We start from the raw sequence: 19,391 nt of genomic DNA on the forward strand, positions 1-19,391 counted from the left end.
ACGATGGAGTGTTATTTTTTCCGAATTATCGTAAAGGTGTATTAACCCTAGCTATTAGCTAATTAAATCTTTTTGTATTTGGTTTTAATAGTCTGTTGTATAAAGCTCTCCCCAACTAGCTTTTCGTAGCAGATATACTGAAAACCTTTAAATAAATGCAAGGTGTGTTGGAGAGTAAAAAACATACTTCTCACCTTAAAGCAATAATTCCTTTATCTTCACACCTCGCCTCAGATGGAAGGTATATATCTGGACCTAAATTCCGATGAAGACTTTTACCAACCAAGGGATAAATATCCCCAGACAACAAAAATGCTCGAGAATAAACACTTTCTAAAAGTTCTTTTTGCATTTTACGAACAGATTCAAAATTATCACACTTTAAATCAGTAAGCACCCGCGCCAACATATCTGCTGCGGCCATAATTAATAATAGTACGGAAAGAATCCAAGTCAAAAGGCGTGAGTCTTTGACTAATCCTGACGGATGGGAGTTAAAACTATAGCCTAACAGGTTATCAGTAACCACGCAGTACGGAACCTAAATTTCCTTGGGCGGCTGCGGGCCACATATTGTTGGACTACGCATAGAGTGTGAAAATTACGTCACGATTTTGACGTCACAGGCCCCTTAGGTGAGATGGGGAGGGTTGCGGGCCATAGCTATTTGATTTTTGACTGACTGAGTGACTGATTAGTCAAAATGAATCAGTCAAAATCTGTAAGCTATAATTTGAAACCCTCTCAGTCTATATGGTAGCGACGTCACAACTTTGACGTCAACATCGCATAGGCGAATTGGAGAGGGCTGTGAACCATGGCTTTTCGCCGTAAAACTAGAAATTAAAAAAAAGGTTGCGAAGCATTTCGCAAGTTGCAAGCAAAATTAAACTATCCAATACTTTGTCCCTAGCGCTTCTTGTTTCTTTGGCGCTAACATCTTCCGAAATACATCAAAATTGAATATCATATAGAAGAACCCTGGGGACGAGGTAGGAAAATGAACGCTCTGCGGAACAATTCGTTGCTCAAAAACAGTTTTTTTTGCGAATAGACTGCGCGAGTATTTGATGTGCGTGGGATATTCTTTTCAAAATGTGCGAGAAAATTAGATTACGCGAAACTAACAAAAACGAATAACGCGTGTTAAAATTTTGTACCGCCTTTTCCCACAGAATGGTAAAAGTAAAGAGCGCAATACAAAATTACACTTTTAGCAGTATTCCGAAAGATATGTGATACATCGAGTTGTACAACCCGCAGAAGTTGGTCCTAACGTAACGATTTCGTAAATGACCTCACAACAGAACAGTATTTTTTTCACGTAAAAATACCGGCAGTAGAAGCCACAGAATCTGCTGGAACGAATTTCGAAAACTCACGGGAAACAATTAAAACAAAAACAAACAAATCAAAACAGTTTTTTAACTTTATCAAGATTTATTAAATAGCTTCAAATTTGGGCAGAAAAACAATAACGGATTCGCCTTCTTTTCACCACACGCATTAGAAGATTACATCACTCACTCCCATTGTACACAATCTAAAAGAAAAAGAAAACATTTTCATATAGTGAAGCTTCCAGTGCCTTTAAGGGATGGCCAAGTCAATGGAATTAAAAGCACTGTTTTTCATCTTATAAATAATTAAGGCTAATTCGGAAAAGTATAAAAGAAAAAAACTAAACAATTTGGCAACTTTACTAATTTTATACACAAAGTTCCAACCATACCAACAGTTTCCAAATCTGACAAAATCATTTTAGAAGTGTTTATTTTTTCAGAATGTGATTGATGCAAGGCCAGGCGAAATTAAATAAGTTTATTGTCCTAGACCCATTTAAAAACATATGCTTCTCATCATTCAGTTTTTTTTCAACCAACATTAATGTAATCACCCAGAGGAAATTATAATGTCTCTTGTGTGTGTTTTAGAAGCTGAGTACACAAATACACAAATATTACAAGTGCTGAACTTTGGCAAACATATTTTGCAATCAGACCCTTTTAAAAACTATGCTGAACCATGTCAATTATTAAATTCAGCACTAATAGAAAAGCACCTTGGATAGGATTCTTTGTTGGGCGAATAAAATGACTGACAAATGGTTTATCGTGAATGAAATAGTAATTTTTACACAAATAATTTAAAAAATAATGAACTTTGTTATGTGGGTTGTTCTCAAACACACGTGGGCGGTGGACAAAAAACTGTGATGTAATTTCTCTTGGTCTATTATTCCTAAGAATATTCTAAAATAAGAGGGTGTCAATAAGCTGCAAACAGCCACATATATAAGGGCAAGTTCGGGAAACTTTTCCAATTAAATTAGTGATTGTCTTCCAAAACCGCCCGCACTTTCCCGAACTTGCCTGGAGCATTTTCAAAATTCAATTCCTTGTAACATACCTTGTGGACGATAGTTGGAAAAAGATGCTTTAAGAGAAAGAAGTTAATAAAAATTAAAAGTTATTTATCAAGTAAATTTTATCAAAAACCATCAAAAACAGTTCTTTTAAGAACTTTACTACCACATAGTTTACTTTATGGTCTATGCAGGTTTTTTCGGGTGAATACTTCAATTTTTTTGCAAAACGCTAAACTTGCCCAAAAACGCCTGCACGTTATACGGCGTATGCAGCTTATCAGCACCCTTGTTCTAAAATTACAAGCAGTTTCGAAGATGCCCACGCCATTTAGAGGACGTGGTGCTTGGGCATCCTTGAAGTTCTGTTTAATGACAGTTTTAATGTTTTAATGTCGTTTTAAACCTTGTTCTCAGGGAGGGTGTAGGGAAAACTAATTCCTATTGACAATTACATTGCTGTTGGTTTGATAGCAAAAGTGGATATTTTTTTAATTACTGTAACAGGTTACTTATATATATAATAAATAAAAAATGATAAAAAACGGTTGGTCAGCTCACTCTAGCGCCCAGAGCTATTTGTTTTGTCTGCGCCCTAGCTACAGGTTTTCCTATATCTGGCTATCAGTTAGGTAGTAATACAGCTTCTCCATATGTATTCTACAAATTACTTTCAATTCTTTTATACAAAACTGAGCTCTAGCTAGCTAGCTACCTTTCGTGTGATTAAGCCTTACCTTGATTTGGATAAAACCAATTAAAATTGATAATATTGTATTCTTACATCTTCTTAGAAACAATAAAATAAAACACAGCTCGGCGCGTTATAATTGTACAAATTACTTCAATTTTTCTTTAGGAAATGGTACCTTACACAGGAGCTTTCCAATCCAACTAAAATCTCCAGAAAAAGCACAGCAACAAAAAAGCTTAAAATACACAAGTAAAGTCGATTAGAAACAGGACTAGCAATAAATTTTTTCAAAAGAAGAAAACCGTTTTAATACTATTACATTTCATTAAAATACAACTATAATAGTATTAGAAGCAAAATTGCAAAGTAATTAATTAATTATTTATACCATAATTAGCTATAATACAAAGAAATAAGGCATATTTTGGGTCTGTAAAATATACGTGTCTAAAATGCCGACTACCGTTTCTTGTTCACGGCATATTCCTCTTTGTGTGTTCAAGTTCGGCGGACGTATAATCCGGACCAAAAGACGGGGGGGGGGGTCAAAATCCGGGGGTGGGGGGGTACGAGCCGTACCTATTGCATTTTTTACTAAACTTATACTTTAACCCCTCGGTCCAAACTTATTTGTTTTATTAGAAAAAAAAATACCCTAGCTTTATGTGCAAAAATATCAGTCCTATTTCTTTACGCTGATTTTATATGATTTTTTTTCTATCGAAATTTTGAGAATCTCAATAATTCTCTTGGTATACCTCGCGTGTAGCAAACGTGCTCCACAATTTCGCTTCGCTCGCTTCGCTCGCAAAGCTCAATTGCTTCGCAAAAATTACAATTTTTAACGCCCTCCGTTTGCAACGCCTGGATCGTCGACATCTTCGCTTGGCTAACATTTTTCGTCAAATTTACACTTAGTCACGCGACTTATCTGACTAACCCTGGATCCGCACCTGCTATTTATCTATGTAATTGTAATTTAGATGTGAAAAAAGCGACCAAGTGAGCGGTAAATTCACGCGTGTGGGCATCCATATCGCAGCGACCTATTCTTACTCGAATTCACTAAGTTAATGATACTCACATGCGCAAGTGCAGGCATCCGAGAGATCTGGGCACTTCTCCACTTTAATTTTATATAACCTTTTCTTCACCGATTCAGCTTCACCAGCTTCAAAATTTGCAAGCAGCCGCTTTAAATAATAAAATTCTCCCAATCCATTTCCTCGTTCAATCCATCCATTGGCCGGATGATCTAAACAACGTATTTTGATCTGATCATCCTCACCCAAGCACAGGGTTTTGTTTCCTAATGTCAAAGCGCTAGCGCTTACTTGCCTCGATTCGATGTCAAAAAGGCAAGAACACCTGGGGGCGATCTGACTTTCCTGATTTAGTTGAAATTAAACCCCTTTTGCCATCAATTAGGGCTGTTTATTATAGAATTGGTTTAGAAAGTGAACGTTTATTAAATTTTCAAAAATTCACAGGGGCGTATATTGTTGACGGCGTAATAAGAGAGTCCATTTTTTAGAGCATTATGTTATGTGACATCGGTTCGGAATCCGACACGAATTTTGTCTTTGAAGGCGCTCGATTATGAACGGTCCGGAAAATACACAGAAAACAGCTTGTGTTCTGTTTTTTTCCCTGATGGGCAGCGAGCCGTTTTTGGAGAAACTTGTGAAAGAAAAGTAGAGTCAAACAATCTGTGGGTGTGTATAACATATTTAGCTTAACCAAGGTACTTTGTTATATATTTTAGGCATGTTTTAACTGTATTTCTCATTATAATCATCATAATTTTAACAATATATTTCCTTTCCGGCTTATTTTCTCGTAATGACTAGCTAGCTAAGAGTTTTCCATGTGGACGTATTGCATGCTGTGTGTGTGTGCACTAGAACACCACACTACTAACCAGCCAACCAGACTATTGGTGTTGTATGCACTCAGAACGTATCAATTATGTAGGTAGCTATTTAAAAAGAGGGTAGTCTTTATAGTTATGCAAAAAGTATTTTCTGTGATAAAAACTTAACAAACACATGTTTGTGTTGTCTTCAGCAGTAGCATTGAATCATTTATTGCAGAGACTAGAAAGTTGATTTACCCCTCATTTTTTTCTTATTGAGCCCGATCCAATAAGTTGTGTTTTTTAATGTTAATTTTTAATATGGAATTGCTATCTTCAGAGCTTAGGCGGACGTCACAAATATCTGGTGTTAGAGTCATTTGAGCACTATAAGTAAAGTCGGTCGGTTGGTTGGCAAATGATGACTCAAAAACTCAAAAAATTGTATCCAACCATGACCGCACTCCATTAATCCGCTGATATTTAATAATAACTTCTACACCTCGTTTAAATGGAGTTTCAACGAGTGGGTTTAAACTAGTTCTCAGGACCCTTTTCGCATTTTTAAGCAACGTACAATAATAATGGTAGGTAATGGCTGTGGAAAGACAACAAGCGTATAATATTTTTTTTGTTATTCTAGTTTTTCCAACTCAGTATATCAAAAATTTCGATCAAAAAATAGGGTCGGTCGTGTGACTGTAACACCAAATATTTGTGACGTCCGCCTTACAGTACAGTCTGAATTTAATCTACCGCGTACACGCTAATATCAGACCTTTGCGTGGAGGACGGCAGTTGTTTGTCTTTTGTTATAATTAAATCCCTTAAGGGTTTTGCGAGTTTATATTTGCGTGTTAAAAAACAATGCGTTCGTGAAGAATTATCGTAGCAATTAGATTTCTTGTAATAGAGAGATGCATTGTGTACATGTATTGATAAGCTATTCCCTTAAGTATTAGCGTGAAATAATTAAATAATAAAAATTTTTCGCGAAGTTTTATAAAACATTAGGCGAGAATGTATTGTTGATTTAATTATCTAAAAAGAGTCCAGCGCGTTTATATTTCACAACTATTAAATGACTCGCGCATTTTTTTATTAAAAGAATACAACTGCGGTTTATTTTTGTAAAACAAATGGTGTAAATACAATATCTACATTTCTCGATGAAAACATTTTTTTCTTAACAAACAACGTAAAATAATCCTTCCACATACTTTTTTATTGAAACAAATAAAAACATTTCTATTGCCGCTATTCGTTTTTAAACTTTTAAAATGCGATCTTAAAAAATATTTTAATCGCCGCTTTTTCTTTTTAAACTTTTAAAATGCAATTTAAAAAAACATTTCTATCGCCGCTTTTCGTTTTTAAACTTTTAAAATGCGATCTAACTAAACTTTCATATTTAATTACTGCAATTAAAAATTTCAAAAGAGTTCGCGCAAAATAGATTGCTAAAATTGATCTTGCAACCTATTGTGATTTAACAATCGATCGCGTTGGGTCATTGTTTATCAGCGAGGCAATTATTTTCTTAAAAAACAAAAGCTATCCAATGTTATTGTTCTGTGTAACTATTCATGCAAGTTTCGCGTCTGCGGTAGATTACATTCAGGCTGTACTATACACTAAAAACATTTTTGTTCACTATCCAACAAAAAACTTTCCTTATGCTTTGTGGGCAAGGCTTAGCCGGCTAGGAAAAATTAATTAAAGGAAGTATAGAGTATATATACAGTACTGGATTGAGGTTGTCAGGCCTTGCCATAAGCAAATAACCTCTTAAGCAATTATTTGCTCGCGATCAATTTTGCTTGCTATATTTTTTGCTAAAAAACTTTACACCGCCATATTTCTAGTTTGGTCGGACATGTCCATAGCTCATTTCTAACTTTTGTCGGTTAAAACGTTTGATAGACTTCCGTCTTGGTTGGACACTTTTAGATCTCAGAATTATTGAATAATCCTGGTCCTTTATATCCACGAACAAGCCTATTCATAGTCAACCTGACCATTCCAGCATTCAACGACTTCTGACTTATTTAAAAAAATACGTAGACATAAATCTCTTTTGCCTGGCCCCTTCGTCGTTGGTAACCAGGTCTTACACAAGAAGTCCAGCCATGTGGTTCTTGACTAATGCGGAGGTGAACACCGACGAAGCTCAGATGACGCAAGTCTGCAAAACTGCACTTACAAGCGGAACAGACAATTTATCATGGATTTAATTGTAGATAATTTTTTTGTGGAACTATTGGAAACTTTAGCAGGTCCAAATTTAAGGGATTATTTTCTTTATGCTGTAATTGTTATTCAAACAATTTTAAAACCCACGTGTGGTATAATTTTTTTTCTGTATAAATTTTATGTACCTGAACTTTCCTAATGAATTTTGAAGTTTTATTTGAACAACGCGGATAAAGATTTTTTTAATTTGAAAACAAAGCAAATTTTTTTCCTATTTGCTTGTGATGACCTGAAAAATTAACATTAAATTTATGAAAACAACAGTATAGTTATGTATACTATTTCGGACATAGAAAAGGAATTTAAGATTGAGAGAGTCGCTATACCAGTAGACGCTCGATCATCGTTTTTTGTGGTTCACGATTTAAAACGTCCCCCCTTTTTCTACTGCAAAATGAATGCACAACAAAGATTAACCTGCAAGGCCTGGTTGTTTAACATTTTGAACGCGCAACGTGCAAAATCTGTCTCGATGTGTCGCGATCATAGGTGATAATGAGAATAAAGAGAAAGTTTTTTTAATGGAAGTAAACTTTTAAAAATGCAACCTAAAAAACATTTCTATCACCGTTTTTCGTGCGATCTCTAATGAAGCTTTTTTGTTGCCACTTTTCGTTCTTAAACTTTAAAATGCGATCTAAAAAAACTTTTTCGTCGCCGTTCTTCGTTCTTAAATTTTTAAAATGCGATCTAACAAAAAAAGATTAATGCTGGAAACACAAACACAATGTACGAAATTAAATGTCCTGATTTTATTCACATGTTCATAGGAGAGAGAGCAGAAGGCGAATAAAAGCTCATGTTTAAAACAATGTAGAAGAGAACAACTCTCATGTAGTAAAACACTCTTTAGTGTCAGAAACAAAAAATGCAGGATGAAAATTGGACATCAAAAAGAAACAATTTCTCATTATAAAAGTCTTAGGAACAGGAAAAATACATAGTCTGCTATGTGCACTTGCATTTTCCTGTTTGTACAAAACAATGATAAAATACATTTTTTATCGCAATGTACATAATGGCTTCTTTTCTATGCAATGCAATAGGCAACGAGCGTGTATGTTGAACCTTTCGAATAAGAATATTACTTGTCTTTTGTTTTGTCTTATTTTAGGCTCAAAATTTTTGCCTGAAATAAGACAAACTAAGAAACATTGAGCCTGCTTTCTTTCACAACAACAAACAACAATGATTAAAGATTTTGGTCTTTTATCTCCTAGAATCTATAACTTAAAGTGAATAGCCAATTTATCATGCAGTTAGGGATAATGCATAATCAAGGGATCCGTCAATTAAAGTATATTTCCATTAATTGAGGTATGCTTGCAGTTTTAGTGATTGGTTGTTAAATACCACAGGAAACAATTGCGAGAGATATTCCTCAAACTTCTAGCTGGACCAAAGACTTTGTCCAATCCTGTTTTCTATAAATTTTTTTATTTCTGCTGAAGATCTTTAGGCCATACTTGTTGATGCCATGCTTTTTGATGCCATGCTTGTTGATTTAAGAACTGTATAAAGTCTCAGAGACAAGATGATGGTCATTTAAACAACAGTTTTGAAGATTTGTTGCATGGAGAGAGACAGATGTCCATATTTTACAAGGCTAGCCTCACAAATTTGGATATACCCTGTCTATTTTCATTCAGGAGGGGCCATAGCTTAGATAAGGAGTATTTAATGCTCATTTTGAGCTATACAGACCCAATTAAGGTTAACTCTCTACTAGACTACTCTCTGCAACATCCATTGGCTCATACAGTGCGCCATCTCCCTTATTTCCCTAGCATGATTTTAAGCATAGTTTAACATGATCTGAGATGGATCTTTAGAGAAGTCATTAGCCGTGAAAAGTCAATAGAAATTCACACGTAGCAAATTCAGCAAAATTAAATTGTTGTTTTTTAGCTTAAAGATTCTGTGCATTAACTAGTCGGTTACAAAAAGACGAGTTTCGTAAATTAAAGAAACGTTTTTAAATATTCTTTCTTATGTTATATGTAGTTTATTATAGCTGTTTTATAATCTTAGGCAAAAGTCTATAGTTTATTGATTTAGTAAGTGGTATTGATTATTAATTCAACAATTTTCCTGAAATAATAAATTGTACTTAGTTTGAATTTTAAGAAAAATGATAAAAAGCTTAATTTTACAGAAAATCTTTGATATTGCATAACAAGAACTTCAAAGAAATGTTGCGTTGAACTACACATTGCACCTATAGATTCACTTGAACACAAAGTCCTATCAGACTTGCGAAAGGTTACCCTAGTTAACTAAGCTTTCTTCAAGGATATCTAATTCAATTTTCCTTAACGAAGCTTGACACAAACAAATGTCAGAGCAAATCCCTAAAATTGCAATCGCTAAAATTTCAATCAACCAATGAGCAACAAAGCCAGCATGGTCACATTACCCTCTTAAATAATACCAGAATTAATTATATTTTCTCAGATGTAAGTGAACCCATTCTCGCTCGAAAAAAAGATTTCCTGATATTGACAACGTGAGCAAAGAACAATAGAATAAACCAATCAAAAAAAGTTTTTCTTCCTGCAATGCAAATTTGCAATTGGTTGCATTGTTTGTACACAATCCTTACACTCTTTAAAATTATTTTGTATCACTATATGCAATTTATAATTTGAGGTTGTTGTTTAGAAATCAGAAATGGTTATGGCACAACTACCAAATACACAATATGTTGCCCATGAGTTTGTACGTCAATATTACACCATGCTTCATAAGGATCCTTCGCAACTTCACAGGTCTGTCAAATACTATCTCGTAATTTCAGAGAAAATTTACGCAGATTATTAAAATGTTAATAGAGTATTTTGTGTCTAGATTTTACACAAGAGAATCTCGTCTAACCCATGGTGTTTCACCTAATGCAAAATCAGAAGATCCAGTTTGTGGGCAAGAGGTATTTATATATTATGTATTTTATTTCTGTATTGACACTATCCTAAGTTCACGTTTTTTTATATCTAGGCGATAAATGACAAAATATCTCAACTGCATTTCCGAAATTGTCATGCAAAAATCAGATCTGTGGACAGCCACCCAACTATTGGAGGAGGTGTCGTCATCCAAGTCACTGGAGAACTATCTAATGCGGGAATGCCAATGAGAAAGTTTATGCAAACCTTTGTTTTGGCACAACAGGTGACGTATTTAAATGTTTGTATTAAGTGCCATTAGACAAATTTGTTACTATGCCATGTATCCTTATATAAAGGAGGTTACCAAACAATTAAAAAATTCTATTGTTTATATCAGGAACCCAAGAAATACAACGTGTTCAATGATATTTTCCGATACCAGGACGAAACCTTTGAAGATACTGAGAATGATGAAACTGTGGATGGAACTGTTGGTTAGTGTGCTGTCCATAATATTTTTTTCTCTAAATTGAATTTAAAGTCATTGATGCTGCTTAGTCGATAAAAAACACGCTGTTTAAACTGATGTCTCTAAGTAATTTTTTTTCTAGAGTCAGAAAATGGTTACCAAAATCATGACCCTGCTGGCATGGTGGGACAGATGGATACCATTCCTGACAATGAAACCGAAGTGCCAGCTGTTGATGCTGCTTCTGCTATTCCACTTGTCAATGATGATCACTTCAATGATGACCACTTTCAATATGTTCCCAATGCGTATGTATTGATTTTATTCTACAAACAACACATGCTGATAACAAATACCAAAATATTGTTTTCTGATTTCCATTTTTTTCAGTCCTGCACAAACCACTGAAGAAAATGCAGATGCTTATGCGGAAGATGATCGTTTGCAAGAAGATAGTGATGAATTTGTGAGTTGCCTTTTTAGTTTTTTTTTTCTAGCTACCAGTGGCTTTAAGTAGCTACATTGACATGTTACTACTTTAAGGCAAAACCGGCTGAAGAGGATTATCCTGTGTCAAAATCTGTTGACGATCAAGTTGAACAATCACATGAAGCATCTGCTAGTGATGAACAAGAAGCTAAAGAAGATGATGGGACTGAATTCAAGGAGTACGAAGATGTACAAGTTGATGAAACGACTGAGGCTGCAAATAAGCCCACTGAACCAGATGCTAATGAATCCAGCAAACCTGGTATGAACAATATATCCTTTTGCATTTACATCTCTATGCTTTATATTAAAATCAGTATTCTTTTCAACCCTAATTTTCTGTCAAGTTATAATTTATTATAATAAGTTCTTTGTACTTTAGTGACATGGGCTGCTCTTGCTAAAAAGAATACCACATCCACGTCAGCCAACTCTTCGCCGGTGTCTAAACCTGCTCCAAAAAAGGTTGGTTATCGTCGCCCTTGTCACCATTTTATCTCCCTCGTTTTTGTCTTGTTTTACTTTTAATTTCGTTACCTTTTAGCCTGTACAGACTCAACAAAGACCTAAGAAACGCGAAGAAGCTCCTGTTACTAAAAAGGAAACTCCGGAAGAGCCAAGGAGAAGGGGCGCTGCACCAGATAGTCATCAGATCTTCATTGGAAATTTACCAGTAACAGTGACTGAAAAAGACGTCAGGGAAGCGTTTAAAGGTCTCTTTCATTTAATAATTTTATCAATCTTTGCTCTGTTAAAAGTTGTTTGTGGGATTCTTTATTGATTGTTTTTTTTTAATTTTTTAATAGAATATGGAACCATCGTTGAAGTTCGATTAAATCCAAAGGTAAAGAGTTTGTCTTACTATTGTCTAACTTTTTAGTCAGAAATATCGCTGATTGATAATTTCTTTATGTAAATCTTTTTAGAACTTTGGATTTGTCGCCTTTACTGGACCTGAAGCCCCGACTACAATTTTACAAAATAAAACGAAAGTAAGTTTAGTTTAAATAAAGTTGTTTATTTGTTTTGGTTTGCTAGTTTTTCTCATTTTTTTCTCATTGCAGCAGATTGTAATTCACAACCACACAATAAACACGGAAGAAAAACGTTCGGTTAGTGGATCAGGTCGAGGTGGTGGTGGTGGTGGAAGTGGGGGTGGCGGAGGAGGCTTCCGAAGAGGAGACAGAGACTCTGCTCGAGGACGTAACGACCAAAATAAAAATAGAACTGGCAGTGGACAAAATAGATCAGGCAGGAACACTACTTACACACAAAAACAATCTCGAAGTGGCGATGACAACAAAACAGAAAGAAATAAGGACCAGAAAGCTCCTCGAGAGCAAAAGCAAAGCAAACGATAGTACTTATTTAATAAATAGGTTTAGGATTTTTTTTAATTTACGTTTCTAATAACGTAGCAAATGGACCTTAAATTTATCAGCTTTGTTACCTGGAAAGCCTACCACGATGTGTGTTTTTCGTTTGTAAATTTCTACCATTATTTCTTATTGTTTACGAATTGCGTTGAAGTGTAAGGGCATTCAAGATTCGATATCCAACTATATTGTGCTTTTACACATCCGCCAATTCAAACACGCAAAAGTATCGAAAATTATGATCGAATTAACGAATGTTCGAATTAAAGAAGAGACAAAAGAAGAATGTCAAAAGGCAGGCAAGGGAACAAAAAATTCGGTCAAATTAGTGTATGTATGAATTAGCGTTTGTGTACTTTTTGCAAAGTTAGTTTTTATAGTGGTTTATGGATTTTGGACATTCATGTAACATCTGAAAGTTTGTATTGTAGTAATACTTCTCTCCACGAATTGAATTATCTATAAAAAAAATTTGATTATTCAAACGTTTTGTGTTGGTGGATCCTCCGGAAAGTGCTCTTTTATGTTGCACAGAAAAAAGAGAATGCGTCTTTATTTGTGCCCCTCCTTTAAGTTAAAAAGCCAGACACTCTGCTCTGAAAGTTTCAAAATAACAGTTGTCAGCCTGACGTCGTGGAATGACGGGAATTCGTTCGTTACTACTCGCGGCTACCATTTTTGGTTCACTGACGGAAAGTCGGGTGCCTTATTTATTCTATTGTTTCCCTGGTGGGATCAGCGTTTAAATTCCGTAGGTGGTCGGTGACGAGAAAAATTAGTTCAGATTGGAATATTTATTTCCAAGATTTTAGGAAAACCTTTAAACTTTTTCCAGGATATGGCGCGGTATTCAGTATAGCTTTTTTTGACGAGTTAATGGAAAGGTAATAATTTTTTACTCAAAGTTATTGTTGGGAATGGGAGAAACTCGGTAAGTAAGTAGTAAGTAAGTAGTAATTTATTCGGAATAAGAAATTTACAAGACTTATTCATTTGTAAGCATAACAGCAAAAATAAAATAAAAATTTAAAGCGCCAGATTTAAAATTATACGCATATATTAGTGCCCTCAAACGAATCTGTTTTACAATATAAATATAAAAATAATGATATCCACACAACTATAAAAATTATCCAGGAGACCACACTATAGCATAGCTAGAAAAATGTGAGGCCGCCTTTGACTAAAGAACGGTTATATTCTAGTCATATTCTTTTTTTGTGGCCCAAGAATTCGTATCGTGGCGGAAAATTATAAGACCCAAAAGGCCTGAAAACGGGGATTGAGTGTGTCGTACACAAGCTGTTTTTCTCCGAAAATTCCGATTATTTCCCCGAAAGTTTCCGGGAGTTGTCCCGCCCCAGCCGGAATCAAACCCGGAAGAGATCGAAAGCGAAAATGGCGACGAGAGGTGCGACGCTGAAAATGGTAAAGGCAATGCGTATTTCATTTGATCCGTTTTGTAGCAGTAATGCAGTAACTATAGCCAGGTTAGTTTATTTTTATTTTTCATGAAACTCCTGATTTACTGCAATACGCCATCCATTTTTAAGTCACGGCAACCAATTAGTTAAGATTTTTCCATTAAAAAATGATGAATATGTAAAGATTTCTGATGCAAAAACTTGACTACTTGGGGACCCTACTTTATACATTTCGAGGTAAAAATGTAAACAAACCAATCAGACATGGAACAAGACATTCAAAACAAACAAAATCCACAATAAAAACGTGGGGGAAATTTAGGTTTCGACATTTATTTACAATATGTTTCAACCATAGTGTACTGGCACAATTTTATTTTAAAATTCACACAAATAAAACCTGCACTCAAAGCTTGGCTTCTTTCGCGTACCGCTCCGAGCACAGCATCTATACACAATTTTTGTAATCTTTGAAAGGGCGATCTTTTAACTATAATTTAAACCATAACATAGATAGATAGATGTGCATATTTTACATGGCTAGCCTCACAAATATCGAGGGATATACCCTGTCTATTATTTCCAGGAGGGGCCATGGCGTAGATGGAGAGTCCTAGAGTATTTAATGCTCATTTTGAGCTACGCAGACCCAATTAGAGCCCGCGCTCTACTAGACAACTCCCGGCAACATCCAACGGCCCACACAGTGTGCCATCTTCCCAATTTCCCTCACATGGCAGGGGTTAACCCGGGGCTATGGTAACATTCACTCGCCCATGTTGAATCGCCGTCAAGAGGAATCGAACCCCGGTCTCCCGCACAGAGTACGAGAGCTATAACCACTAATCTACGGCGCCACAACATTTGCTCTAATACGACGTAATACCTTGTGAATCGAACATTTAGTCTCTTTCCATTTTTTGATTAAAAATCGGCTGTTCGTACATCCTGTAACACAGCAGTTTTTCTTTTTTTCGCTCTGCTGGCTATGTTTTTTTCTATACTAATGTTTTCTTTACCTGCATTTCTGCGCATGCATATTTTTGGGATGGCATTATGTAATGTTATATGATGCGGGCGTAGGAAAACCATGGCACTATGATTGAGTGTATTTACTTTATAGCATGAAAATTTTATGGCATCTAAATTTTGCATTTTTTTCCAAATTTACGTTGTATAACATTTTATTTTGTGGTTCAAGTTAAAGAAAATTGAACTAAGAGAAAAGTTTTTCTGTTTACAATGTCTCAATTACAAAAATGTTCTGCTATATAAAGGATTGTTGTCTTGTAAATTAAGAGAAAACCTTTATTAAATAAAATTTCACTAGGGCTTGAAATTTCCTCACAGGGACGATCTTCTTTTGGCATTTTAATATCGCAGTTGATCCAAAGACCGATTTATTGCAATTTTGCGGTTTTGGGACTGCGAAACTGCAAAATTTATGTCACGAAACTTCCTAAAATCTTGATTACTTTATTATATTACTATTCATTATTATAAATGTTAAAAAACAATTTTAGTATGTTTATAAAATAAGCAGAAGCTTTTCGGACTACGTCCGTCTTCAGTGCAATAAATATACAAGGGAAACAAAAATTCATAAATACAGAGATAAAAGGAAATCTAGAGAATTGATTATGTTTAAAAAGTATGTATACATATAAAAGAAAGGTTTTAAAACGAGTGTACTAAGTAATCCCAAAGCGAAAAAGACATAACTTTTGGGAATCTACTTGTTCATTCAAAACAGGTCTCTGATGATAGAGCTTCTAAGTTATCTCTCTTTCTATCATTCAATGGAGCATCACTAATAACCTTCCATGTAATTGCGTGTGTGGGGTTTTCTACAAGATGGTTGGTTGGTTCTGACTTGTGAGGAGGGCACTGTTTGTTGCATCTTTGTTCCACATTCATTTTTGTTTTCCCTACATATGTGACACCACATACGCTGGTATATTTTTCACGCAAGATGAGTATTGCGATCTTTTAGAGGGAACAATTTTTTTTTTCATTACCTATATTCATTATTATTATTATTGTATGTTTTATAACACTTTAAACCGTAATCTTCCTTTTTTTCTACTGATGCAGGCCATTACTTGAGAGAAGTGCAATCGCACGCGCACTCGCCCGCACGCTTGTAAAAAATTTACGAGTGCTTTTTATCGCACTCTAGATTTTTTTCTTTTTCTAAAATATAGAGCGATGATGCTATTACGCTAATTACATAACATTCATTTCTTCGTGATTGATTTTGTTTAAAAAGTATAGAGGAAATTAAAGTCGGCCCCTTTCTTTCATGCTGACACTCTTGTGCTCGGCTGGTGTATTACACTGAGACTCGAACGAAAGATGGAAGACCATTTGGAACCATGCCACAAGTCAGTCCGACCTTCATCGTCAAAGAGAATACTGCGAGAAGAGTGCGCACTCATGGAAGTTACTATAACCGGGACGAATGTTCTCGTGATGTAATACCAAAGAAAAAATATTGAATAAAGTTTAAAAAATCTTTTTAGAAGGGGAAAGAGAAATTAAAAATGTCTAGAAATATATTGAATGCCAAAAACATATAGCAAATCTGCCAACACATCATCGCTATCAACGTTGTTTCAACTTTGCACTCTTTGTTAATACGTTTTACAAAATTCATTTCAATACAGCCTAAATAACATATAACGTTGTGGTAAACAAAAAATAGTTAAGTGTGATGTCGTGCATAATTAGTAGAACTTCCAAAATCTTCAGAACTAATCAAGATTTTTCAAAAAATTAAATAAATTTTTAGATAACTTGATAAGCTCTTTTATATGAAATTAGCTTGTTTTTTGCACGCTTTGACTAACCACTCGTTTACATGTAAATTTCTCATAGCCGCCCAAAAAACCTTACATAGTACTCTATTAAAAGCTTACTCCGAATTTACAAAGATAGAGATTCTTTTTTCTAGATTTTCTAGATTTTCTAGATTCTTCCTAAATACTCTTTCTGAAGTTGTCCGTGTAAAAAACAATTTATCTGTGATACCATACCCTGGAACAAAACTAAATTCTATCTCTATTAATTCTTTCTCTATGCAACTTATCAATTACTATTTCTATAACTTCCATTACTTGATCAACCCTCTATGGCGTGACCTTTGCCTTGAATTGATTTAAACAATTGACTATGACGCTCGATTGTCAATGTTTCACATGTGATAACATTATCCTTTTTAATCTGATTGGCAGAAACTAGCAATAAGCTCAACTTCAGTATACTCAGACACTTTCACCACCTTTGCAGGATTAGGCCCACATCACATGGATATGTTATTGATTTTGTTATAAATCTTATCAGCTAATAGAGAAACGTTCGTGAAATATTAGCAATAAACATGCGCGTTACCTCATTACAGAAAATTACCGATTCATCAAATTAACGCAGTCTGCCCCCCAACAGCGTTTATTTTATGCCGTGCAAATTTCATATCCGCGTGATACATACATTTTTGACTGTGGTAATTTTATGAACGTTTATTTTGTGTTAAAAAGTGTGGAAAAAATTAAAGTAATACGATAACGAAGGAGCTCCAAATTTACTCAGAGAAAGATGTGACAACAATTAAAGTCGATCTCAAATTATCCACATTCAAACCCACCCTGCCAAAGTGATGACAAATATCTATTACCACTTCAAAAATGAAGAGGGTGAAAAAATTCTAAATAGTTAAAAGATAGCTGTGGTGATTGGTTAAGTGATTGATTTCAATTCTTTTATTTAAAGAGAAAATAGCAGAAACTGAGCAGAAAATAGCAGAAAATTTTCCCATGGCTGCGTTAATTTCGTGCGTCAAAAAAGTATTTATTTTGAAAAACGCGTTTATTTCATGCTCAAGAAATGCATATTTTCGACAAACCGCGGTAATTTTCTGCGCGTTAATTTTCTGAGTTGTTAATAAAATGATTCGTTGATCTGAGTTGTTAATAAAATGATTCGTTGATTTACAGTTATTAGGTAGTTTATACAGTACAAACTTTCTATTCGAATCACCAATTAACTTTTGAAACATATTTGCACAACAACAGTCTCTGAAGATAACGTTTTCCTATTTCTGTCGTTAGCAATATAGGCTGTTTTATATGTGAGAACACACAAAAGGAGTTGCTAAATTGCTTGATTAGGACCGTCTTCTGTAAGACAAATTAATAAATAAAAAATCTAATAAACTCACCTATTAAATTATTAGCCAGTCAAATCATACAAAGCAAACTAGGTCAGACCACCTTGATCTGACTAGTTTTAGGTTAAAGAATCTTGACCAAGTTGATATGGTAAATATCTACCTTCTATACAAGCTTGTTCACAAAATGTTGTAGCAAACCGACATGCAGATATAAGTCATCTCCCAAAAATTAAGAGGCTTGATTATGTGTCAACGTATGTCTTTTTTGACTATGTAGGTTCTCGAGACCTGTTCTAAGAAGTTTCATTCGACAAACGTGATTAAACAGAAATTTGAGTTCTGTTTATATGTTTGTTCTTTTTTTTTAAACACTTCGAAGAATTTAGGCTTGATGTTACACATAAAAAGTGTGTAATTATCAGTCATGTATTAAAAATAATAAAGAATGGATTGTCTAGTACTACAGTTTCTTATTGAAAATACTTTTTAGGGAATTTTTACGTCGTGTATCATCTCCAAAACTGATTGAAACCAATCCCAAGTTCAAATTATCTGCTGAAATTAAATCTGATGGCTCTTCACCATCTATTGAAGTTACATACGGTAAGTCTTGTAATTTATCCTCGTATAAATATAGACCGGGGATACGTGCAAACAAACATTGTAGCTGCTTCTACAGACGTTCTTGTGTTTAATTTTTTTAGTGGATAAAGACACGCAAGTGCTAGATTTGAACAGTCGTTTTGAAGACGTTTACGCAAATTTTATCAAATCATGCAGAGCTAAAGAATAATATCATTATCTAATATTTCTTTCTGTATTAATTTTCTGTGTATATTTGTATATTTTTTATAGCTGATCAAGTTTTTTTTCAATAACTTTTCTTTGTTTTTTATTTCCTGTATACTTCTTTGTTTTGAATTATTATAGTGGCCGCCATTAAATTAAAAAAGAAAAGAAAGAAATTTAATTTTTGAACTTAGATATTTTAAACACCTGAAAAAATTGGAATACACAAGGCTACTCAAAAAGGAAGGTGATTTAGGGCTAATAAGTTAAATGGATGGCTACACCTGACTAAATAAGTTTTAATATTCTTAACATCTGTTATAAGATAGGATAATTTGCCATGCAATTTGTCAGTTGGTCTGGACATAATTTTAATAGTGCGATGAGTACTTGCTAGAGTGTCCTACTTCTGTCGTTTAATATTTTTCCATATACATTTTTATGGGTCAAAAATTTAAGACTAATTTTCAAGTACTATCTCGCGAATGCTTTTCTGTTGTTGCCAACATGACAACACGCTTTAGACACAGGCGTGCATCTATCAACCAACTCGCTGCAAGAAAAACATAGTGTAACCGGCGACACGAAATTGGGGCTGACAGATGTACAAACAAATTACAAACT

General features: G+C 34.6%; 2 protein-coding genes and 1 long non-coding RNA gene across 3 annotated transcripts; 2 read left to right on the forward strand and 1 right to left on the reverse strand.

Moving 5' to 3' along the window:
- Positions 1–1,411: 1,411 nt before the first annotated feature.
- Positions 1,412–3,264, reverse strand: LOC130655251 (uncharacterized). The gene is made up of 2 exons (XR_008984606.1): positions 3,103–3,264; positions 1,412–1,543 (listed from the first exon to the last, which is right to left on the reverse strand). It is a non-coding gene; the product is annotated as an uncharacterized LOC130655251 (long non-coding RNA).
- A 1,323-nt stretch (positions 3,265–4,587) lies between these two features.
- Positions 4,588–12,871, forward strand: LOC130655243 (ras GTPase-activating protein-binding protein 1-like). Its single transcript, XM_057457974.1, has 13 exons — positions 4,588–4,774; positions 9,829–9,935; positions 10,015–10,093; positions 10,162–10,335; positions 10,450–10,546; positions 10,664–10,829; positions 10,912–10,987; positions 11,065–11,272; positions 11,393–11,475; positions 11,555–11,723; positions 11,817–11,854; positions 11,937–12,002; positions 12,075–12,871. Exons 2-13 carry the CDS (start codon positions 9,838–9,840, stop codon positions 12,369–12,371), a joined length of 1,551 nt encoding a protein of 516 aa, XP_057313957.1. The 5' UTR covers positions 4,588–4,774; positions 9,829–9,837; the 3' UTR covers positions 12,372–12,871.
- An 851-nt stretch (positions 12,872–13,722) lies between these two features.
- LOC130655250 (uncharacterized) lies at positions 13,723–18,856 on the forward strand. The gene is made up of 3 exons (XM_057457983.1): positions 13,723–13,876; positions 18,469–18,581; positions 18,683–18,856. Exons 1-3 carry the CDS (start codon positions 13,785–13,787, stop codon positions 18,769–18,771), a joined length of 294 nt encoding a protein of 97 aa, XP_057313966.1. The 5' UTR covers positions 13,723–13,784; the 3' UTR covers positions 18,772–18,856.
- Positions 18,857–19,391: the final 535 nt, after the last annotated feature.

The sequence above is a fragment of the Hydractinia symbiolongicarpus genome, chromosome 8, assembly GCF_029227915.1.
Source record: "Hydractinia symbiolongicarpus strain clone_291-10 chromosome 8, HSymV2.1, whole genome shotgun sequence".
Taxonomy (NCBI): Eukaryota; Metazoa; Cnidaria; class Hydrozoa; order Anthoathecata; family Hydractiniidae; genus Hydractinia; species Hydractinia symbiolongicarpus.